We start from the raw sequence: 25090 nt of genomic DNA on the forward strand, positions 1-25090 counted from the left end.
TTTTAGACCCTTACTCTATAATTGCTATTTAGACATTGATTTATTCTTCACAATTATAACTCTCATACAGAGCATTTTCGCTTCAAATCAGTCTTAAATTCCAACAATATCAGAAAATCTGTTTTACATATTTTTGCCTGAGTGTTTTTATCTTTGTATAGAGGGTGTATACATGTTATATAATTTCTGACAGAACATTATGTACTTTTAGTCCCCCCCACACCTTTTTGCTCCTGAGGCAAGAACACATATTTTACAGCATTTCATTCTTCTCTTGCCTCACTGGTATGGTAGACTTTTTGAGCAGTCCTGTAAATTAGGTGACTTAGATGGGAAACTATCGCTGTACCTGCAAATGTATTCCAGTATCTACTTCTTAGTCACTTTAATTAGAGACCATAAAGATTTGGGCTTGGTTTTGGTTTCATAAGAAGTACTAATGTTATGTGTGATACTGAATTTCTTTACATGGGTATGGGAAGACAAAAAGAACATGATAAGGTCATAACCAATGTGAAAGAAATTTTGCTGAGCACAGTAAATATTGTTACGTAGGATTACTCAGAAATTTTATTACTTCTCCTAAATTAGATTGCATTAAGCCACACGTAGAAGAAATTATTGCTACAGAAGAGACACCTGATCCAAAGGAAATGCCCCCTGTGGAAACAGAAAAGGATACAAAAAGCAACCAGCAAGCAGCAAAGAAGACTGATGGAAAGGCAAGAGTAGCAGAAACAGTTCCTCAACCCAAAGAAAGCTTGGATAGGAAGGGAAAGAAACCACCAGAAAAAGTAGCCTTGGGTAAACCCCATTGAACTTGAATGAAGAATGTGATCCTATCACAGCCTGGATAATAAATTCAAGCTGAGATTTCATGAGCGGTATATTAGCCATAATATTTTAACACAAAAGTTTTTAATGATGGTTTGTTTGCTTGTTTTTTTTTTTGTAACATTTGTAATACTTCCTGACTTTGAATTTAAATGCATAGTAGATGGGCACTTATGTTTCAGTAACAGATAATTGCACTGCAGGAATTTCTAAGTATCTGAATAATGACACATGTACTGTCAATGTGAATTTAATTACTAGAAAATGTCCATTACAAGCAGAGTTCATAAGAGCAAATCCTGTCCAGAACTGACATATTTTCTACTCTGTAAAATAATGTCGGTATCAGTTACATAGATGTGTTAATCGATATTTCTAGGCCATCACATCACATCACATCTAGGCCAAAAGACACTGCTTATTTTTTCAAGGAAATGATACATACAGTCCTCTTCATGCCATGTGGGCTCTACTTTTCACCACTACCAGTCTGGCCACAGTGGAAGATCTCCAGAAACAGAACCATCTCCTATGGATGCAGGGGAGGCATAAGTAGTTTTCTTTTGATCCAATTTTCTCTCATGCAAACCTGTTTCATCAGGTGGATCAGGATGACATCTGGCCATTTCTTATCACCAAGCCTCATATGACTGCTTTTCAGTCCTCTCCACTCCATTAATTCCCTTAAAGCCTTCATGAGTTACTGTGGATATAGCATTAGCCCATGAAGTATCAGCTGCCCCACATGCTCATTTTGCTCCACAATTTTTGCTACAGCATCAGATTTCTGATAAACCCTCTGCTCTTCTTCCCCTCAGTGTCTCAGCCTAACGCTATCTCTTCTTCCACTCACTATCATATCCACTGCTTTCTTATAAGAGAGTGTAGCTTCATGTCATATAAGTAAGGAAGAAGCCAAGAATCTCTGTTTTAAATCATTGCTGTGCTCATTCACATTCATTACTGTGTTCATTCACATGTTTATGTACTGAGGATATAGGAAAATATGACTCATTTGCAAATGCTTAGATACCATGGAAGAAGCAGAGTTCAAGCTGAAAAACAAACCAATAAAAATAAAGGTCAGAATTTATTTTGTTGCTATGTAAGCTGAGTTCAACTTCAAAGTGACCTGAAGTTATTATCATAAGAAATGAAAATAAAATATTTTAATTACTAGTAAAATATTATTATTGATTTCAACTCTTAGAAGGCTCAGTCATATTGACTGTCTTTTTCCAAATGGACTAATGATGAAACATTAATGAATTCCGCTGGTATTTCTAGGTGTTGGATCTAAGACAAAAGCTGAAAACACAATAAATACCAGTTTCTAATCCATCCTTAGAGAATGGTTTGCATAAGAAAGCAAAGAGTCTCAATAGTATGTAAATGCATAGAAGTCAAGACAGTGATATCCCTAATGAGAAGAAAAATAATTTCCTTCCAGTAGAATTCAAATGGGATTCTATTAATCTCATTTTAAAACCAACAGAAATTTTCCTGATGGATGAAATACTGGGTAGAACACTTAAGTGTAGGCAAGTAGAGTAATAATGTTTCTGTAAACAATGTACAGGATTTAAACGACATGGATGGTCCATAGTTAGGGACAGACGGACGTAGGATGCAACAGAGAAAAATTTTTAGAAATCAAAATACTGACTTCTACACAAAATAGTGTTGGGAGAAAGTTTAATGCAGACTGAACTACAACTAAAATCATCCTACTATACTTAGGGACTGTTTGACATAGAGCTTGACTCAGTTCTGCACCACATCTTTTTCTAAATCTGTGTATTATAGCCCAGCAATGAAGGACACAAGCATAGGTCCCACAGAGAAATGCAATAAAGAGCATTTCCACAGTAGGACACCCCAATGCACATAAATTCTCATGAAGCTATTCCAGAAAATGATAAATATCTACCGACATGCAATTCCATCACTCTGTCAGAGTTACAGAGTGTGGCCCTTCAAAAGCAGTACAAAGCTGCAGGTTGTTTCACACAACTCTCCCTTGCCATGGCAATTATTCAAGCTGCCTTACATCTATAAAGATCCATCACCTCTTACAGCTCCTTCGGGTTGGGAGCCTGTCTGCCACAAACACCAGCAGCAGTGAGTAAGTTATATATAGAACAGACTGCACCACTGAGAGCCTGATCCAATTCCTGCAAAATGCCGCAGGGGTCTTTTCATTAATTTTAATAGAAATCAAGCTAGATCTCAGAAGAATGTTCTAAAAATGTCCCAAATCTCAGATTACAAAGCCCATTTTTCTCACTGTAAAGCCAATAGCAGGTCTCTCCTCTGTGTCATTGTAGCAGAATCAGGTCTTAGCTTTTTGCTGCAAGAAAAATCACTATTTTCCTGATATTTCAATTAAAACCTACAGGAAACAGCTTCAAAACTTTAAATTAAAATGCAGTAGAGTTTGGGTATTTTTTTGTTAAATTTGGATGGTTCCTCATAGAGCTAGAAATGGAGTCACATCAGTATTGTTCTATAGGAATATATTTGCTATCCAGAAGCATAGTGTAGTTATGCACAGTAATGCACAGAGACAAACATATCAAAGATTACTCTCCCTTTTTTATTTTCATTATTTAAGCTGCAGTGGTTCACAGATGTATAACAAAATGTTCAAAATTAATATTAACAGCATTGTTAAGCATACTAAAGCTTATTATGTTACTGTGGTTGAATAATTTCTTTCTTGCATTTTAAATGGAATATTTATATTCTATTCTCCATTGTAAGTATGAAAAATTGTTTCAGTCTCTGTGCATTATGTAATGATAGAATGCAAATTATTTCTGTAGCAACAGGATCTCCTATCAAACACACAGAATCATCTGACTACATTTAAACTCAGGCACTGGGTGCAATGTTTATCTGAAGTGTCACTTCTCTTTATTTTCTTATTTCTCACCTACATGTTCCATTTCAGCACATACTACTCTTTATATTCAAATTTATAGCTCTTTTAGAAATTAACGTTCTTGTGTTATAATAAATGTATTTAACAGTAAGGGAAAGTGTTGGAATAAGCTGTATTATCCAATCACCTTCTAAAACCACAAAGGATGATTTTTGAAGATGAAAAAGGATGAGGAAAAAAGGCTTTGACTTCCACCATAGTAAAGGCATTGTGATTCCACCTGTCCTTGAATTCTTCTGGATTTGTTAGTCAATTATTGAGAAAGATCTGTCTGTGCTCTGAGACTGACAGACATAATTTGGTAATACATTAAGCCATAACCTTTGAAGCAGCTAGCTGTATACTCAGATCATCCTTAAACTAGCGTAGAGTGCACTTCTGCTCTTTGTCCTTGAACAGCAACTATAAGGTGAATGCACAAATGATACTCCATTTAATCTGCACTTATACTGACCAGACACCTGCAACAAGTCTTTCCCCTCAGTTGTTTTTTGTCTGTTTGTTTGTTTTTGTCTTGCTAAAAGGACATTAAGTTTTAAGAATGGAAGCAAAATGTTGTGCAGGGGAAAGAGCAACATAAGCAGTAAAGAGAAAAATGTCAGAAAAAACCTTCTACATTTCACAAGGGCTTCTAGAAAAGAATGTACTGTGAGAGAGATAGTGAGGGGCTGATGGAGAGGAAGGAAGGCCCCAGATTTGGGTGCAATCTTCTGCTGACTTTTGCCTTTGTCTCATTTCCCGTTTCATTATGCGAGAGCTCTTTCCTGCAACCTTCTTCTGCAAATTTTCAAATGAAACAACTTTCCTTCCTTTTTTACCAATCTTGCATCTTCTACCATCCAATTTGACACAGTCATTTCCATTTATTGTTTCATCACTCATACTAATAGGACCAAAATAAAACCTCCTGCTTAATTAGGCTGTGATTTTGGCAAGGATAAAGAACTTCTTAACAGGAGGCCTGAAATCCTATCATATCTGTTATCAGAAAATGGCTTGTGAAACACCTGCTACTGACTGACAAAGAATGGAGAAATATTGCTCACATGAGACTTGATCTGAGTGTGCTGGCTTAACCAAATATGCTAACTCTACACACAAGTCCAGCGACTTTTGGAACTATTGGTGTGCTTAAAAATTTTGGTGGATCAGGGTACAGATCCTTACAGCCCAGAATCCTTCCTTGCTATTAACTTTCCTCTCTCTCTTTTTTTTTTTTTTTTTACTCTTAAATGGAAATAAAAAGATAAACTGAACTCAACTAAATCATAACATTCTGTCATAATGTCATTCCGAGCTCAGAGAAGTTAAGGAAAATGCTTCTGAGGGACATGTATTGGTTGTGACTAAGAGGCATAGATAAGGAGTCTTCACAGGTTTACAGGGTAAGATATAAGAGTCTAAACAACATGAAAGTTAAAAAAAAAGGATATCCTGTTCACTGTAGTATAAACAGGGGTGATGGTGGGTATGGAATAAATGACTCTCCAGAGAGTGGCTTCTTTCCAACTGTTGTATGCCCACAAATAGGCAAAATGACAGAACAGTATCTCATCACTAATGTCAGCTTTTTTCTTGCCTTGTGTGCAGGTAGCCCTCATCAGGCTACCTCTCTCACACACTGCTGCTGCCAGACACGATCTGCAGTTAAAGAGCCAGAGAGCCACTGATTTACATATGGCACTGGGTAACACACATTCAAATTGCTTCCTCTCCACCAAAATAACCACACCAGTAAGCAGCCGCTCTCTCACACCCTGCCCTGTCCCAGATGGGGGAAACAATAGTGACATTTGTGGTGAAAAGTCAAAAGGAAGGCACATGAGGTAGCAGGTTACCTGTGGCCTGGAGGCCCTGGTTTAACCACCAGTGAGATGTGGTTCTACAAGGACCACAAATGGTGCATCGATGTAGAGAGCTCCTATCTACACCACTCCAAACACTCACAACAGAAACAAATCCTACTTGACAGATATAGCTGGGGAAAATGCAAGCCATTTTACAGCTTGATTGTAATCTTCTAAGTCTAAGTGCAAAAGAGCAAAGAATATAAAGGAGGATACTGAGGGATGTCTACTTCGGTAGTCTTGATTGTCTGGAGGTGATAATTTTGGAATAGTAAATGTTACCTAAAGGGAAGACATTGTGTTTTCAAATAAATGCTCTTTACCCAGAAGCACTTATTCCAGGTTTGAAACAGAAAAGTATGATCTACCCATTTGTCACCCCGTTTCAAGTAATGATTTTTCTGGCTTATTTTTATGACAGGATTTAGCTTAATGTCAATATTTGAGGACATATGATAGATTTAGCCCCTACCTCTTATCTCGCTGTGAATAGAGCTGTCTGGTGTTGAAAAGGAGAATCTCCTCAACTAAAAAAAAAACTTCTTGTCACAACCAGCAAAGATAAGATCACAGAAACACAAATGAAAATACTGTTGGAGCAATTGCTGAAGTGATTACCCTCACAAACTGAGAGACTAAGATGCCAAATAAGGAACTCAGCAAAGCAGGGAAATGATCTGCAGACTGTGTGTTTGCGACAGATGTTATGCTAATATGGCTAGGTAATTATTATTGCAATGTTATACTCAAACAGGAGGCCTCTTCAGAAAACTGCTGCAGCTGAAAAATGGTTTCGCTGAAGGGAGGCAAATTGCTCCATTACTCTTTCTTGCTTCCCTGTATCCTGAGTCCTGGAGAATGTTCCAAGATCAAGTCAGAATTTCTGACACGACAATAACATCATCAAAATAGGCAGGCGTGAAATCTAACCTTCCTTTTAAACATATGCACAACATAGTCTCCCTATCCATGTAATTCTGTGTTTGTGTCTTCTTCCATGAACCACTTCCCTCGAAAACCCAGCCTGCATGTTATGCAGGGATAGATTTGTTTTAGTTCCATACTCAAAGGGATTTAAATATATGATCTGCAAATAAGCAAACTTGCTGGCTATAATCTTTTAGGCAGCTTGTCCCAGGAGGTACAGATGAATAAACAGATCTTATCCCATTGTAGGACTGGTAAAAAAATATTGTCAAGCATCTTTTAAGAGATACATGGACTATCACAATAAATTTTGTCTATATATTTGCATGCTAGCACATCCTTTTGTCAGCTGCCCTGAATGCTCTGCTCACCTGCTTGATTTCTCATTACGTGATAACTACATAAAACCTATGTGAGAACTTAAAATGGCTCTAACACCAAGTGGGGCAAACTTGGTGGGGCAAGCTTTAAACAAAACTCTTATCAACAGATTGGTAGATGAAAGAGTAATGGTGGGCAAACGAAAGTACAATAAAATAAAGAAGTAATATGGATAGCAATAAAAAGCCTCATGTTTGTGAAACCCAAATTGTATTCCCAATTATGCTACTTCTTTTCTTTTCTGTTTTTTATGCTGCAAGTTGTTTGAGGTGACACTATTATCCTGTTTGAGTACATATTATGTCTCAATATCACCTGGGGCCCCTGGGCAACAGTGTGACTCAGGTGAATAATAACACATCACCAAACCAACTTCAGCAAGCAGCAGGCGTGAATCATAAAAGCAATGGCCAAATGAAGCTGCTGTCCTGAAATGCATACATGGCCTGCTGGACATGTTCTGATTTTGCAATTCTACACTTTCACTGCAAAATAAATAAATAAAGAACAGAATCACCAAATCAGTTGTGTCAGAAAAGACCTCCAAGACCATTGAGTCCAACCTACAACAAAACACCATCGTGTCAACTAGACCACGGCACTGAGTGCCACCTCCGGGGACAGTGACTCCACCACCTCCCTGGGCAGCCAATGCCAGTGTCTAATCACCCTTTCTGTGAAAAAAAACTCCTCTCATGTCCAGCTGAAACCTCCTCTGGTGCAGCTTGAGACGTGCTATATAGATATGAAAAGACTAAGGCATATTACATATACAACATATAGATGGATCTACGTATGTAAGTATGTGAAAAAAAAAACGTTTTCCCTCCTCCTGTGGGTTGGCTGGTAACTTTCAGGAGGAGGATGCAGTGACAGCCGTGCGAAGGCAGCGTTCCGTTCCCACCCGCAGTCACGAGGCGCTAATCCCGAGCCCCGGCTGAGCGCAGCTGTTCCCGGGAGGGCTGGCGGCCGATGCCCGCTCCCGAGGGCTGGGCGGGCCGTGCCGTGCCGTGCCGTGCCGTGCCGTGCCGTGCCGTGCCGTGCCGTGCCGTGCCGTGCCGTGCCGTGCCGTGCCGTGCCGTTCCCGACGGGAGACACCGGGATGCGCTCCGTGCTCCCGCGCCGCTCCCGCGCACGCGCGCCCCACGCGCCTCCTTCCCCGCCTCCCCTCCCACCCGGCGCCGCTCCAGGGTCACGTGGCGCCCGGGGCCGGGCGCGCCCCCGCCACCCGCCGCCAGCGGGAGCGCGCGCGGGCGTGCACGCGCTGCACCAACGGCCGCCGCTTGGCGCAGTTCGCACCCGCCCGGGCGCGGCTCCCCCGGCTGCCCGCTCCCGTCCCTCCCTCCCTCCATCCATCCATCCGTCCTTCCATCCGTACAGCCACCGGCCGTCCTCCTCGGCTGGCGCCGGCTCCCGCCGGGCCTCGCTCGAGGTAAGCGGGAAGGGGCCGCTGCCGCCGGCTCGGCTCGGCTCGGCGCGAGGTGTCCCTGCCTGCGTGCGGGGGACGAGCGGCGACGGCGGGCGAGCTCGGGCGGCCGCCGGGCAGGGAGGAAAGGAGGGAGAGCGGGAGGAAGGGAGGGCGGCGCAGGCCCTGCCCCGGCTGCCAGCCGGGCTCGCTCCCCGCAGAGAACCGTGAGAAGCTCCCCGGAACCGTCGCCGGGAAGCGGGGCCGCCCGACCGGCACTGCCCGCAATTCCCGCAGCCCGGGCCGGCGGGGGGAAAGGGAAGCGTGCCCTGGCTGCCCGGTGTGCGGCTGGGCACAGCGGGGTGGGGGTGGCGCCCGGCGCCGCCGGCCCGCCGCGACAGCGGGTGGCGGGACCGCCCGGGAGCGCCGGTGTTCCCGGAGCGGCTTGGCGCTGCCGCTCCGGCACTCCGGGATCCGTGCCGTGCCGTGCCGTGCCGTGCCGTGCCGTGCCGTGCCGTGCTGCCCAGCGCCTTCCCCTCCAGCCCGGGCACTGAGCTCTCGCTCCGCCGGGGCGCTCCGCCTCCCGGGTTTGTCCCTCTGGTGCGGGGAGGCTGAAGTGGAGCTACACTGCCCGCTTTTTTTTTTTTGATGTGTGCTTCTGTTTGGGTTCATGCCAAGCGTGAGCCTGCTTTAATTTGTGTGAACTGCGTTTTTGTTCTCCTGAGGTGGTTACTGAGTACATACAGGAGACATCAATGATTTTGGATAGAGAAGGGCAGTGTACTGTGTAAACCTGTGCATTTCCATCCAGCAGAATGATGTCATAAATATACCTGTGTTGTGGCTGCACTTCGTACGTGCACATCATCTGGTTCCTTTTTTTTTTCTCCCCAACAAAAATTCCATTGTTGTTACAAGAAGGAATTTGTTAGCCGTGTACCATAATGGTATGTGGTATTATTCAGGATACTGTCAGAGACGATGACAGACAACCTTACAAAATTTAGTCCCTAGAATCACAGAATATCCCAAGTTGTAAGGAATCCACAAGCATCGCTGAAGTACAACTTCTTGGGGTCTATTTTGGTTTTCTTTGGTTGGTTGGGGCTTTTTTGGTACTTTTACAAGCATTTCTTGGGACAGTTTTACATACTGAGCACTTAATGTTTGCAAAGTAGGAAAAAATATATAGTGTTACACACATTTTAAGAATGGGCAGGTATTCGTTGGTTGTAATGAAAAGTCGTAAGTCTCAAAATGCCTTTTGTTTGTGTTTTAAAAGTGTGGGCATGTTAATCAGTTTGTAGATACATAACCTTTTTTTTCCTATACCTCCTAGGCAGCTAGCACCAGCCAGGGCCAACAGTTGTGCCTTCTCTCCTAGCCCCTGCTGTAGTTTCTGTGCAGCCCAGAACACACAGGAATGTAAACGGTTTTGCCATCTCTTGCAAAATTAAGGAAGATCTCTTTACTTGAGAGTTGTAAAGTGATATGCTCCATAAAAACATATCACTATTATATAATAGACTATTAAACTGATAAGCTAAAGTTAAAAAGTTTCCAAATGATCTCAGGATGTCAGGAAGTTTGAGTGAAATGCTGTGTTGTCTGGTATTATTCTTAGTTGCAATAGGACTAACTAGGGTGGTGCTGAACGGGTCTCGGCAGCAATTGCAGTATTGATTTTTAAGCTTGTAGCATAACTTTTCAGTTAATCATATCAGAATGTTTGAGTGTTTTAGTGGACTGTAACAGAGATGGTGTTTCAACTTATTCTTGGTACTTAATATTTTGGTTTGTTTCAAAAGTAAGTGTAATTCTTTGTTATTGTTTACTTGGAAGACATGCACATAAAATGTTTCAGGTTTGCAGTGCAGTGAATTTTATGTCCTTTCTCTCTACCTCCAACATTTCCTTCCACTGGTGTTAAAGTCTTGATCAGTTAAAGGGAAATCCAAACTGCACTTAGGGCACTTGACACCTCCTTGTGTACCTTGAGGCCCCAAGCAGCCTTTTTTGCATTGCATGCTTTATGACTTGGTCCCTGCCTCAGAGAATTTGCAGCCTAGATCAGATGGAGCTGAAATGATTTTGTTCAAAGCCACATTTGGAACCTTTGTCAAGGCCAAAGGTTAAATTAGTTGCATTTGTTCCTTCTCTTTCTGGAAGATGCTCATACAGTTAATAGTCCAGATCACAATTTTCTTCTTCTCCAGTCTTGCATCTTAAGTGCAAGATCACAGCAACAGGAAGACAGTTTCTCACGGTCTACTGTGTGAACATAGCATGTCTGAGCTTAAGTTAGAATTTCTAACAAATTGGATTGTTTTTCTCTTTTGTAAAATAGCTTTGAATTATATAGGAAATAACTTTTAATCATTGTTTATATAATGATTTAGCAATATGCTCTATGTAACTGTCTGAAAAGGGATGAAAGGACACTTTCTGGTGTGAGATTCAGTGCTGGATGTTACAGAGATCTACAGTGAAAAAGCTTTCAGCCCTATACAAAACAGTAGGTGATATGTTTGTGGTCAAATACAAGTCTAAAGGGTATATATGAGATGTCTTCATTCCATACTGGGCACTTGCTGAGAACATAGCATAGTAGCATACTGTATCCCGGTGGTTTTTGTATCTGGAGTACCTTCTTTATGAACCTTTGATTTTGTTGAAGTTACAGTTTAAGGTTCTACAGTAACACAAAGATGTGGTCTCTGGACATATTTCACTGTTAGATAGGTAAGCAGAGGGGTTTTTTCTAATTGTGAGTAGAATTGTCCACTTTAAGCGTAGTAAAAAATGTTGCTGCTTTTGCAAAGAATGTGACGCTTCAAAATGAATTTAATCTGCCTAGCTGCTCTCTCATCTTAGTTGTTACATTAGTGCTTGCATTTCAGTTTGGGCAGGCAGACTGATTTAATATGAAACTGTCATACTAAGTCAAGTCAGATTGTCTTACTGCTTTAGGACAAGGCTTAAGCACACTTTTTGGAGCTTTTTTTCTTGTCGTTATATTTCAAGGGAATTACCAAATAAAGGATGCTAGCTTCCCCTTCCTAGCTAAGTATTTTATTTTTAGCAGTTTTTTTCACCTTTGCACTAACGTAATTTGACATTAGCTGTCAGAAGTTGTCCTGAGTCACTCATTTTCCCAAGACTAAGGGACACTTCCTCATTGCTTCTGTATGCACTGAGTGAACAGATGAGATTTTTACCTGATGAACTGGCCCTTTTCTTTACCCAAAGTGCTTAAGTTCAAGACCAGAAATGTAAATACGTGAAGTAATAGTAGAAAAGTCTGTAGTGTACTGGGTGACATATTTCTGTTGGTGTATGTGGCTGAAGCCAGCTAAGCTGGTCTTAGGCTGTGTCTCTAGGTTTACTTGTCTTTTTTTAGACTGCATAACTGTCTCCTCAGGAAATATACTTCTTCCTAATTGATGGTTACAAAAAGCCTTTTAAAGGAAATGTGCAAAGGATTCTTTTCAAAATTCAAATAAGTGCTTCTAATAATGAATTGTAGCTGAGTTTCCATTAGAAATGGAAGTAACTGACTCTCACTCGGCTACCTAGAATTTATTTTGTGATGTGAACTGAAATACAGTGATTTAAAGAAGAAAAGTACTTGGTGGTGACTTAAAGCCATTCATTCCCTGAAGGAAAAAGTGTGCCTGTTAACCAAGAAATCTGCGAGGCCACTTCACAGGTTTGTCATTGTCCTCTATAGACAGTGCAGACATGCTGCTGTGTGCTAGGGGCAAACAGATCCCTCAGACAGATGTGACCTCTATGGTCATTGCAATTCAATAATGCAGGTGGATTGGGTTTTCTGAAAGAAGTGAGTATGTGCCACTTTGTTCAGCTGTATCTCATTTTCTCTTCCCAACATCTCATGTAAATACCACTGTGTGGGAATTCCTTGAGACTAGCATTTCATCTGGTTTGTTAATAATATAGCCAAGTCTTACATGCAAATTAAATATAGGGATATTGCTTTATTTTGGTATATGTTCATGAGTTCAACAATATGGAGAATCTTATCAAGTGAGAAAGAAAGGTATCTTGTTAATATATGCAATATTTGGAGCTTTTTAGGTATTCCATATATGTATTTCTCAGAATATGTATAATTCCTGTTCTTAACCTGAAGATATGTACTAGTCTCAAATCTTACATTCATGTATCCATTCTAAATCTAACCAAATTATTTACCACTAATAGATCAGGCTAGATTTCATGTGTGCACACATGGCTGTGTTCTTCTGCTTTGACTTCCAAACCCTGGGAGGTTACAAAAAGATTTAAATACACCTGGGGCAGATCAGCACCTGGAAAGAAACATTAAAAGAAGAAAACAAAGATAAGGGATTGCTGGATTGCTTATTAAGGATATGTTCAGTGCTTTCTAGAAACATACAGGAAAAGCTTCATCTGCTTTCTCTTATCTCATGCAAAAATGAGATTGATAGAACTTCTGTTCAGAAACACTGGTTTCTGTGTTACGTGTCTGGAAATAAGCTCAACCAAGGATGATGTGCCTTACAAGAGTCTTCATTGATGGAAATACATACATCGAGTATGGCAGGTGGCGGTGTCAGATATTCCCCATCAGATTCCAAAGGACTGCTCTCTTGGACTAGCTTGTTACTTTTTTCAGTACCTTGAAAGAAGTTAAGGTCTTCATGTGCATAAGAACATTGTGTGTGTGTGTAACCTAAGTTTTTGATTGAACTGATTATTTTACCAGTAAAACTCAATTTATGAACTCTTAAAGTATTCTTTGTCCTCACTGATGTTTCTTTGTAAACAGAAAAAAGAGTAACTTAAAGAAAAAAGAAAATGCCCCAATTAATACAAGGACAGATATTGCAACACTTTAATCAGATGATTCATAGCAGATCATACAGATATAACTGTTGACACAATTACAAAAGCACCAGCTCCAAATAAACTGTGGATTTCCTTTCTTGCTATTTTTTTCCCAGTGATAAAAAAGTACTTAAGTTGCATTGAAAAATATTTTGATTTGAATGCCTCTTGATTCCACCTGATGGGAGATCTTGAAGGCATTGAATTTACCATGTTGCATCATAGGAGGAAAAATAATTTGATTTTACTATTTTTAACCACCAGTTTAGTGAACAATACATTACTTTTGTATCACTAGTGTTTCTCTAACATCTATTAACTGCCTAAATTCTTGTACCTGCTGCTATTACTTGTGATAGAGCTTTTAATTTTTTTTTTTTTTGACAGCTGGGAATTGCAGGTAAAAGCAGCTAATACTGCCTATTAGTATTTTTCAACATTGTTGAACAGAATTTTATTTTTAGTTGCATGTAATTTGCTAAAATGGAAAATTTCATTCCAAGTTGTATTTTAGCTACCTTCAGCTTTTATATGGAAAGTCTTAGCAAGTATATTATATTTTTTTAAATAAGAAGTGACACTTGATGGTATTTTTCCACTCTACTAGGGGAAAAACTCTAGCTGTTTTCTTTCAGAAAAATTCTCATGCCTCTTTCGGATGGGATCTGAGGCAGATAATCTTCATTCAGTATGTCTTTTGTTAGTTGTTTTATTTTAGCAAAATTAATAACCTTTGCATTAGGTTTAAAAGTTCATAAAGAGAATGGAGAGACTTTTGCACTTAAAAATGTCAGAGATGTTGTGCTGAATGTGTTTTAGCACAATATGGAATAAGCAGAGCTTTATTTCCAGTCTCAGTAAACAGATGCTTCAGCCCAGGGCTGGGACTAAGAACTTGGGGACCAAAATGTGTTTTCAGCCCCAGTCTGAATGTTGTAATTTGTGTAGGAGAATTGGCAATTCCTCCCCCTTTTTTTTGCACCCAATAAGCAAAGTGTAAAAGTACATGAAAATAAAGAAATGTTGGAATTTTGGAACTGGAGTTGAGCCTTGTGGAGAAAGGATATTTTCTAGTGGGGTGGAGTGTGAGACTAAGAACAGTCACACCCCATCCTGACATTGAGAGCTGTGGTGTTTAATTCTTGGCTGATAGTAAGTAAAATTAAATGTGACAAGATGGGGGGAAGGAGATAATTGGAACGTGAACAAAGGTTGTCCCGTATTTGCCATATCTACTAGGATATGTTTTTTTAGAGAAGGATTTGGCCCATTCTTTTGTCTTGGCATATTTTTTCTGATGTCTGAGTGACTTGGGATAGCATGCTGATAGAAGCTCATGTCTATAGGATTTCTGCCTCCTTCCTTCTAGAACTCAGAATGGTATGCACTGATGAAAGCTGGGGATATGTCCTGTAGCTGTTTTCTGGTGGCATTTGTTCTACAGTTCCTATACAGTGCAATCCAATAATCACTTAAATGTCATTTTCACAGGCAATCAGACTTTTACATATACCAGATGGTCATTAAAAAGAAATCTGATTTGCGACTACAAATGTAGCCTATTGAGGCAATGTTTTGAATATGCAAAGAGGTAAAAAAAGGAGGGAAAATCAGAAAAATCAAGTTCTAAATGTGCTAAACCCCCCTGTATGTTTAATTCCTAATCTGGCCTGAATTTTTCATTGCATAGGTGAAGAAAATAGTGCATCTCTCAAATGCTGTAAAACTAAATGAAATGCAATCGAATATATTATGAAAATCACTGCAGAAAACTACATTTTAAAAATGGAATCATACTTCCCATCAGGGATTTTGACTAATGAGCAACAGGACAAAATGTGTAGACCCACAAAGAGCAGATCAAAGAAAGAACATAGGACGGTGAATGATCTTTGTCAGCATTATTAGCTTGTGTGAGTCTAGTGAAAAACTCATAGGTGCTTCCTGAGACCAAACCACAGGAAAATCTACCTCTACCAAAGAGCTTCATTAAGGTTGCATGGAAACCATTGCTTCTAAGACTTCCAAATTTGAGATATTTGCTTTTCAAAACTAAAGCTAATTTTCCTGTGCAAATTGTAAGTAAATAATGTAGTGCCTAAAGTTACTCAGCGGGAATTATATTTAATATTGAGAAATAAAAGACAAGAGGGCTTTCTAAATGTGCAAAGCTTATTACCTGGTCTAAATCTTATCATATTGCAGTTACCACAATTTTATCTGTATTATAGAAAGGCTGTTTTCTGGAACACTTTTAGAAACTTTGAAGAAAATAATGTCAGTCTGAAATACTGAACAATATTGAAATAGCATGGATATCACAAAAAAGAAATTAACATAAAACTGAGTCTAAAGTGTTTGAAAAGAAGCACTAGTTTATGAATTTCACTTCCATTTTGCTCATAACTGTGTGTTTTATTCTGTATTTTAATGGAGCATACAGCATAGGGGAATGATGAACAGGCAGGGGTGATTGAGCATGTCTAGTAATTCCTTAATATTTTATGAAAATATTTGTCATGTTTGCTAAAAAACCCTGTAGTTTTTGCTGTGAAAAGCCACATGAAATATGAATTTATTCAATGTATAGAAAATGGTTCAGAGATAGTAGCAGCTTCTTACAATCTTACTGCAAGCATAGCAATCCTTACACTCAATTTAGGAGTTTGTCATTGACACTGATTCAGTTTTGGCCTTGAATGTAGTTCATTAATTATTTTGGAAACCTACAGGCCATTTGGCTGCATCCTGTAATGTGATTCATTGTCCTTGCATCAAAGTCTAATACATGAACTTACAAAACTTAGAGGAGAAATAGTAGTAGGGTCCTAGATTAATTTTTTTTTTTAAGCTTGTGATTCAAGAAGCAATCCTTCACAGTCTTCTGAGCAGACACACAGTAACCCCATGAGGGTGGGAAGGAGATGCATGGGTTTAGGATAATGAGAATTTGTCTATTTTGCAGGAATATTGATGGTCCTCAGAGAATGTCTCTCACATTCTGGGACAGAACTGTTTCCTTGTAATACTACTCTTCCTCAGTTATTTCACCTATCCATTACATTATTTAGATAAGTAATGACATCTCAAAATCCCTCAGATCAAAAATTAGTTCTTATTCTGAGTCATGGAGCAAATTATCTAAAAAGCTTGTACGTTTTGTCCACACACTTAAATTATACTGCTTTAGAATTCATTTTGAAGAAAGCGAGAAAATTTCCACAGGAAAACAAATGTTTATCTTGGTGTGCCTTGGTTTTGCATGGTTTAGTACAAACTTGATACCAGGTCAGTCGCCTCTTTACTATTATTATGTAATTTCAAGAAGGAGGGAAAGCACTCCACAAATGCCAGACCCTGAAAAGTTGTCAAATTTGCCGTATCAAACAGGACTGGCTGCCCCAGTGACGCCATCAGCAGAGGGAGCAGCACCTGCAGTGTCAGTGGCAGTCTTGCCTTGGGCTGAGCCAGGACTTGGAGTGCTGCTGGCAGCGGTGGAGTTGCAGCAGTGGGTGAAAAGTCTCCAAGTGAGCTAATGTAGACTTTGCTTAAGAATCATTAACCAAATCCCTGTTTTCGTGGGAGCTTCGGCTGAAGTCACGTGACGTGAGGCAAACCAAGATCATCACCTATCAGTGCAAACATATGGCAAAGTCTGCCCATGTTATTACTTATCTGGGAGTCCGCAAGGGGGCTGTGACATTTCAAGCAAAGCCTATTGGTGAGGGAGTTTCTGTTGAGCTTTCTTAAAGAAGCACTTCCTTTTTCACTCATAATTCTGCGTGGGAATGTATACCAAGCAGTTTCCTCTAAGAGACCAGAAGATTTACATAGTTTGTCTGCTTCTATGAGAAGAGAAGAGAAGAAATGCTGCTACAACATTCTGTTATGTCTGTAATTTTTGCACTTACCTGTATTGTGGAAAGTTAGTTTTCTGTTTTCTGAGATGCGTAACTCAGAAAAGGATGTTCTTGAAGATGACTCAAATAGAAGTGATGCTACCCCTGAAAAGGTTCCTTCTGGAATCTTGGTGAGTTTGACAAACTTATTGCTAAATATGGTGTATAATTTCCTATAACACAGTTGAAATACATAAAAATTGACTGCTTGTATTTAATAGTATGTGGAAGACTTTAATTAGACATTCAACAGACTTTCTTTGTTTCCAATTTTTGTTCTATAACTGCTCTATGCAGTACTAGGAGCAATCCTAAACCCCCAATTAAAATCTTTACTTGGGAGCAAAGATGTTTTTGTTGAGTAGACCTGATGCTACAGTGGTCCTGTTTGACAGGGTCATTTTTCCCCCCATTCTTTTCAGGGTACAAAATAGAAACTAGTAAAACACTTGTTAAGGATTTCCTCTACTTAAGGAAAGCTTCTGCCTCATAAATTTATATGTATGCAAATATAGGCAAAATCAGATAAACTGAGGTAAACCAGTGCTCTGCATGTTTTTTATTTTGTTCTGCCTGATCTCTTGAAACAAATACAGTGTCTTTGCTGTTTACATCATGTGGCTTTAGACTATATTTCAATCCTCTAAAGGTATCTCAAAATAAATGGTTTGGTATGTATGAGTATCTACTCTCCTGTAAGCTAAGATTTATGTTTAATAACTTTTTTTTTCAGTGATAGTTAAAATTCATGCCCTCTAAAGCTGTAGCTCTCTAGAGCAATCTGATAGCTTGTCTTTGAGTAACTTGCACTTTTTCTCTTGTTGAACTAGGCACTTGTAGTAGTCATGTTCATTTGGGTGCGCTTGTATAAAAAGTGTTGGCTTTAAGAACAAAAAAAATGCAGTTTGCCATTAGTAAAGCAGTACTCCACATGCACAGAATACACCTATGGTGGGCAGACTTTTGATCATGTCTTGCACCTGAATATGGATATTACTGAATAACACTAAAAAAAATGTTGAAGAAAACATGTTGGTCTAGTGGCAGCCAAAATAACATCTTTGTTAATGGTACAGAGATATAATTCCTACCCACAAAACCTCCTGCTCAGGTTATGCTAATGTAAGCATTTCCTCTTAATGAGTTTTGAAAATCTGGCTGTCTGTCATATCAAGCATATTAGATACTCTGAGGTGGAGTACTGTTTAATCATTATTTCTGAGAGCCATTCTGTTCCTCATTGCTGTAACGTGAGGAAGTCAAACAGCATATTCAGGGTTAATTTTAGTTGAACTGATTTGAGTACTTTATAGGTGGAGGCACAATTTTATTTTTAGTTATTGAACTTCTGAAGTAGATAATTTCTTTTCTTATTTTGTTTTTACTTTTGTGCTCTCTCAGAAAAACAAAGTTGAAAAACCAAAGCAGTTTCAGTTTCTGCCTTTGGCAGTGCAATGGCTTCTTGCCAGAAAAAGAAATTATTTTCATGATACGACAGAGAGATTCTTTCCCCCAATTCAATTACAGTTACTCTTAGCTTAGTAGTATTAATATATTCAGCTTTAAGAATTTTTGTAAGCTAGGTAGTGTTGTGTAAATATTCCAAAATCAGTCTCTCTGAAGCCTCAGAAGTCACAAAAAGTGTTTCTGCTTTGATACCTCAGGTATTCATAGCCTTTTAATTTGCTGTCTGGGAAGAGTAAGTAGTAGTGAGCTGCATTAGCCTCAGTTTTTATGCAGAGTTCCAGAATTTCACTGCATCAGGCAATGTATAGATTCTGGATATCAAAAGAAATAAAATTTAAAAGCTAAGTAGTATTGTGAAGTATTACTGCATTGTCCTTTCTTAGTTTGTCTTTTCCATCAGGCTTTTGTCTTGAATTTCAAAACTGGAAATTAGCATGCTTTTTAGGTTCTTACAGGAGGTTGTGAAGGTATACTGTTCTCTGCCTTCAAGGCAATGACATTTAAGAAATGTTTACTAAGCATGAGATAGAGTGTTATCGAGGAAATACTGTCTTACTGCTTATTTCATGATCAGGATATTTCTACTCCATTTGCAGAAATTACCACACTAACATTTTAGACTGTTCTGTTCTTGCTGTAGTCTGATTCTGTACTGTTCACCACAAGTTTTCCAATAATGTACAATAACATGTAAAGAAAACAAACCCAAGCAAAAGCCAAACCAAATCCTAACCCCCAAATTTTAGAATCTCCCATCTGGAGTTCTACTGACATTTGAGATAAAATGATATGGTTCTCAGGTATTTAGTGACATTTCATTTCTGTTTGTTAATTTTCTTGCTACAGTTTGAACCTTCTTATGTAACATGTTTATCTTGCAAAGTGAACCATTATGTTGAAAGCTGTACTGCAGCCTGGTAAGCAATAATGTTGCATTAGTTTATTACCTTTATCTAGTTTGGTTTACTTGCCATGTACAAAACAACATTTACATTAAGACTTGGATCATAAAAAGCTGCTTTCCCTATAAGCAGTGGTTTTAATACTCAGTAGGTACAGAAGTTCATAACTTTCACAAGTAAGAGTGAAACAGCTATGAACTTTCGAATGCAAGAGGTTATTCAGTTTATGTGTGTTCATAGAAGTGGCTGTGCTGTGAGCTGCAGCAATGTAACTGATACATGTACAAGAGATAACATTGCTACAGGATGTTCTTATACAGGAAAGCAAGAATATATGTAAAATGGGTGAATGCTTTGGTCATGTGTGGGTTGTGTGGTGAATTTCTATGGTCAAGTTAGCTTGTATGTGAGAAAAACTAGATTATCACGTGAACTCAGTTCTTAGCAGAAGGTGTGAAATTTTGATCTTTTAAGAAGTCGCTACTTAGAGAGAATTCCTTGCTAATGCCCACTTCTCGAGTCTTGCTCATTGAAATTAAATATATGGAGACCCTATTAAAGACTTCTATTCCCAATTGTGTCAAACAAATGCAGTCTCCTTGGTGACACAAAATCAACTTTTCTTTCTAAGCTGATACCATAGACCGCTTTTGCAAGTGACCAAGGTAGAGGCATGAATGATAATGGTTATGCATTAAAGATTTTTTTTTCGTGGGATTGATTTTAAACATGACTGTCATATTAGGGGAAGACTAATTGCTTCAACAGGAAAACAGAGATATTGTAATCTCTCTGTCTTGAGTTACAGTTACATGAGATGGAGCAAATATCTCACTTGTCAAAAGGAAGATGTTCAGTTCCCTGCCTCTTTTTTTTTTTTTTTTTTCTAGCTGTCTGGTGCTGCTCAGTGCCTCGTGACTCAGGTGTTTGTCATGTTCTGCTTAGTGAGCTAATCTAACTTACAAACAGCAAAAAATAGTAGACTTTTGCCAGCTGTGTCAGTGAGCTAAAATCAGCTCGTTAAGAGGGTCAGATGAGGAAAGGTTGAAGTGAGACCTTCCCTCTTTAGCAAGAGTGAGCTATGACTTCACTATCAAGCAGTCAGTTTTATAGTTGTACATGAAGCTACTTAGAGATGAAATTGAGTTAATGACTAATGTTGATAGGGAGTCCATCCTCCTAATCTCATTACTCACCCAATGACAGTCTGTTCTTTCTGTCTTCATCAGCCGTATTGTACAAAGGCTACAGGAAAAGAATTCTCTAGCATGTAACCTGGCATAGTTATTCTGTGGATAATTTCAAGACAGTTTTAAATCAGGATTGGAAACCCCCCACCTTCCTTTGTAAATCTTGTGAAGAGGAAGGAATTTTTAGGAAAAAAATGTTAACAGGATTTGATAATGTGTGAGAAGGCTGGGATGGAGAAAAATGTTTCCACAGCTGCTCTACACGTGAAAGTAGTTCTAGGTTTCTTGCCTGTTTACAATTGTATCAGTATATAGATGCCACAAAAGTAGCTCCCTTTTGAGTGAAAGATACCCTGTGTTAATGTAAGCAAGACTTTGGAGGCTCAAAAGAGAAGTAATTGATTAATTATCTAGACAATGAAAGCAATATCAGTAGGAAGGACTCTTGTAATGCACTACAATTTTGTTTGGAGGTATTAAGAAAAATCCTAAACCTTGTTCAGTGACGAATAAAAATACAAATGCAAATAAAAAATTCACTACAGATTTTTTTTACAATTTAGGCTCTCTTGTGTATTCAGTGTTGTGGTTTTTGCTTGTTGTCAGTTGTTCCTTGTTCTCCCAAATATCCTTAACTTCAGAGGCTGCAGTTGCTTGGATGTTTTTGAAATCAGATTGTAGCAGACATCTAGGTGGGAGGCAGGAGATGGTAATTTCACAGTTTTCCCTCCTCTTTCTGTTAAAGCTCAGATGTTCTGAGAAAGCTTTGGATTTTCATTTCTCTTTGGCCATAGTTCACATTGTCTTTTTAGTCTGAAAGACTTACAGTCGTTTCAGAATTCATTCATTTACTGAAGTATTTTTAATGATTTAGACAGAATTTTCAATAAGTGATTCTGTTCTCTTGTTTATCTTGTTTGACTGTAGCATAATCTTCTTAATGTATCTCCTTTCTCCCATTACATACTTCGATAATTTCTCTAAGATGACTCAGCCATTTTTGAAATACAGAGCTGTAAAGGAAGAGCTACATGCAGTGTGCTCTACATAGCTTTTCCCAACTTCTAAGATTTTTTTTTTTTGCATCCTTATGTACAGTTATCTTCATTTTCAGTAGAGAATCAGTCATATCAAATAGGCTGTCCTCCAGAGAATGAATTTTTCTTTTTAGCTTATCTGAGTTATTAAGCATCACTTAAATCTAGGCTTTGAGGTCTTAAAATTACATTCTTCAAAATTTTCTTTAAAGTACTTAATTAGTCTCAGATTCAAGTTGATAAAGCATTAAAAATAGGTTTTATAACTCTGGAGACTTCTAGTAATACAAGGATTGCCTCAAAGTTCTGTTGAGTCTTGAAGACATTTGTGTAAAGCTTGTTACAATAGAGTTATTGATAAATGGCATTGGACATCTATTTAATTTTTTTAATGAATTTCAAAAAACCTTTCATGTGTTTTAAATTTACTTACTTTTTTTTTTTTCTTTCTTTCTCTCCCTCAGTCTCAGACTATGAACTACGTAGGGCAACTTGCAGGACAAGTCCTGGTCACTGTGAAGGAGCTGTACAAAGGCATTAATCAGGCAACCCTTTCGGGATGCATCGATGTCATTGTGGTCCGGCAGCAGGATGGCACATACCAGTGTTCTCCTTTCCATGTCCGGTTTGGGAAGCTTGGTGTATTGCGCTCGAAAGAAAAAGTGGTAAGTTCAGAAAGTGGGTCAAAACAGTTTTGAGTGCCGGTGCATTCCTTTTTCCCCTGCTTCCTTCCCTCCTTCCCCAGCTCCCCTCATTCCCAGTCAGTAGGCAGGTTTAGTCCAGAGCAGTTGCTCTTAAATGCTGTACAGGGAGGTAGCTTTGGAATGCAAAACAAAACTTTTGGTAATCTGAGGACTCTGCAAAAATACTGTGGAAAAAAAAGCTTTGACAGGTCTGGAGCTATGCAAAAAGACTAATACAAATATATCAACTTCACAGTTTTAAAATGTTTACATGGAGCTATTCACTTACCCAAGTGTGTTGGGAAAGAAATGCTTAATGCTGTTTAACTGATCCCTGATGTTGTAAGCAACTCTTTTTGGAATGTCTGAAGGACAAACAGAGCATATGTTAAGTGTTGGTGACCCATTATAAATATTGCTCCTCGTTAGCCATTTTCAAGGCTGATTTGTGATAGAAAATGCAGTTATTAATATCCACAAGCAAATAAAAACGGAGACTGAAGCTTCATTCCTGTGTGGGCATGTTTGAAATAGAGCCTGGTAAAATTTCCTGTCCAGCCATTCTGAGATGGTGGTGCTACCCAAGCAGATTGTCCTGCCATCCCCTTCCCACAGGCTTTGTTAATCATGCCAAGAGAGTGAGTTGGATTGGGTTGGCTGGAAAATTGACCTGCTGTGGGGGGACTTTACTGTCAGTAAGGAATACTGTGTATGGCGTGTGGGTGTGCTATCAAAAGATGGATTGATTTAAACAGCACATGAACCCTCAGGATTATATTCTGCTTTTTTAAGGAGTTAATGGTTATTGCAGGAAGCTACTCCTATCTTTATATTTTGCTTGTAAAAAGAGAATAAAGTGAAACTGAGAGAGCAGTTAGGTCAGGGCATTTTTTTTATTAAAGGTTAGTAATGAGAGTTACATGCATTAAAGTTGGATGCTTGTCATAGTGACACAGGCGAGTAGCAGGCTTTGTGATTAGTTCATTTTTTGTTTTATTTCCCACTTGTTAGTGTTTATTTTAACAAGCTCGCTGATGACAAAGAATTGATTTACCTTAACAATTTTGTAACAGATTACATTACAGTTTTCAACAGGGATCAAGAGAGGTGGTATAGCTGTACCTTTTCTGATGTCTGGGCAAGCAAGATACGCTTACAGCAGGAGTGGTCTGAAACTCGAGTTTGTTAAATGTGTTTAATTACACTCCCAAGTAGTTGAACCAAATTTGAGAGGTTTTCAGCTTCTGGGTACCTCTAAAAAGCTGCTGAATAGTGGAAACATCTAGTCCTGGTACCTGTTGTACTAGGCTGTCAGCATGATTTTCAGCTTTTGCTTCTGTGGCTGACTGCTGCTCCTTGTTTCATCTGTCCTCAGAGTTGTTGTTCATACAGTTCTCTCAAAAGTCAGTAGAGTGTTTGTTACAGCATTGTGGATGCATTTTTCTCTGGCATATCAGTTGGTAGCCCCAAGATGTGTGGGAACACAAAGTATGCATATCTGTACTTCAGCTATATACTGAGGTCTCCAGAATCCAGGTATATGTACTAAAATAAGAGATGTTTTTATGTCTAAATGAGCATAAAGAAAAGGTGAGGTTATTTTTAAACTCATGTTGCTGAATTGGAAATGCAAGAAAATATTTTAAGAATAAACAGTGGTGAAATAAATATGATTTTCAGATCAAAATCAGTCAGTTATTGTGGGGAAAAAGAAAAGTGGTTGTCTTAAGGATTTGGGGATAGTTCCCGTATATCTTTGGTTATTTACCTAATTTATCATCTCCTATGACTGGTTTTTTTTGGCTAAAAAGTACCTTTTTAGGACAATAAAAACATTATTCTTTGACAAAAATGCTGTGGTTGCAGAAGGGTTGTGGTCCCATGTCATACCAGCATAAACTCGTGAGCAGGAAAATCTGAAACACTAGTTTGAGTTGCAGAAATAATTGTGGCAAGGTTCTTTCCACTTTCAGACAAAGCCTGCCTCCAGGAGGCTTCCAGGTGGAACTATTGGTATTCAGGATTCAGATTCATACTAGGTTCCAACTCAGATTGAGATTTAAACTTATGAATAGTCTCAGTCATTCTTCTGTGAAATAACGACCAGATCAGTAATTATTATTTGTCCTTCAATCTCTCCAGAATGGTTGAGCAAGATTCAGTCTTTTTGATGTTTATTTTCTTCTTATTTTTCTTGTAAGTTTTAGGCTCTCTGCCAGCAGCATGATGTATTTTGCAGGTGAACAAACTAAAGACGATTATGAGAGACTTGAATCAGAAAGAGAGAGGCAAGAGAGACCCGATTATACCATGAAACAAAGTTTATTCTCAGATCTAAGTGGGCCATGAGGTCAGCACTTTCCCCATGATGAATTATTTACAATAAATTGTCTCTTTCCACAGATTGATATAGAAATTAATGGCGATGCTGTTGATCTTCATATGAAACTGGGTGACAATGGAGAAGCTTTCTTCGTACAAGAAACTGAGGAGGAAAACGTAAGTGCTTAGTACTTCTTGATGGCTACAACATAGTATTAACAGAGTAATGGGTTAAAAATGCTTAATACAGTGTTGTCAGTATCTTCACTTCTGTGGAAGCTAGATTTTCTGTGACTGAATCTTAGCATCACTGTCATATGCTGCCAAGATGCTTGATGTTTAGTGCAATTTTGCTGCCAGTAATAATAAAGTAACTAATT

The 25090-nt window shown here is 38.9% G+C and overlaps 2 protein-coding genes across 8 annotated transcripts in view; both read left to right on the forward strand.

Moving 5' to 3' along the window:
• Window positions 1-3869, forward strand: part of MYOM1 (myomesin 1) — a 76288-nt gene extending 72419 nt beyond the window's left edge. For all 5 annotated transcript variants that reach the window (XM_085052645.1, XM_085052647.1, XM_085052648.1 and 2 more), the window contains one exon: window positions 592-3869. In XM_085052645.1, coding sequence (XP_084908771.1) covers window positions 592-818 — 227 coding nt within the window. In that variant the 3' untranslated portion in view covers window positions 819-3869. The remainder of the gene's footprint in view (window positions 1-591) is intronic.
• Window positions 3870-8173: 4304 nt separating this feature from the next.
• LPIN2 (lipin 2) overlaps window positions 8174-25090 on the forward strand; it is a 43935-nt gene continuing 27018 nt past the window's right edge. For 2 of the 3 annotated variants that reach the window (XM_085052634.1, XM_085052637.1), the window contains exons 1-3: window positions 16898-17240; window positions 22170-22370; window positions 24792-24887. In XM_085052634.1, the coding sequence (XP_084908760.1) occupies window positions 17157-17240; window positions 22170-22370; window positions 24792-24887 (381 nt within the window). In that variant the 5' untranslated portion in view covers window positions 16898-17156. Of the gene's footprint in view, window positions 8366-16897; window positions 17241-22169; window positions 22371-24791; window positions 24888-25090 lie in introns of those variants that run through there. The other variant, XM_085052636.1, reaches the window with a different exon arrangement.

This window comes from Lichenostomus cassidix, chromosome 2 (genome assembly GCF_008360975.1).
Source record: "Lichenostomus cassidix isolate B80296 chromosome 2, HeHo_3.0, whole genome shotgun sequence".
NCBI lineage: Eukaryota > Metazoa > Chordata > Aves > Passeriformes > Meliphagidae > Lichenostomus > Lichenostomus cassidix.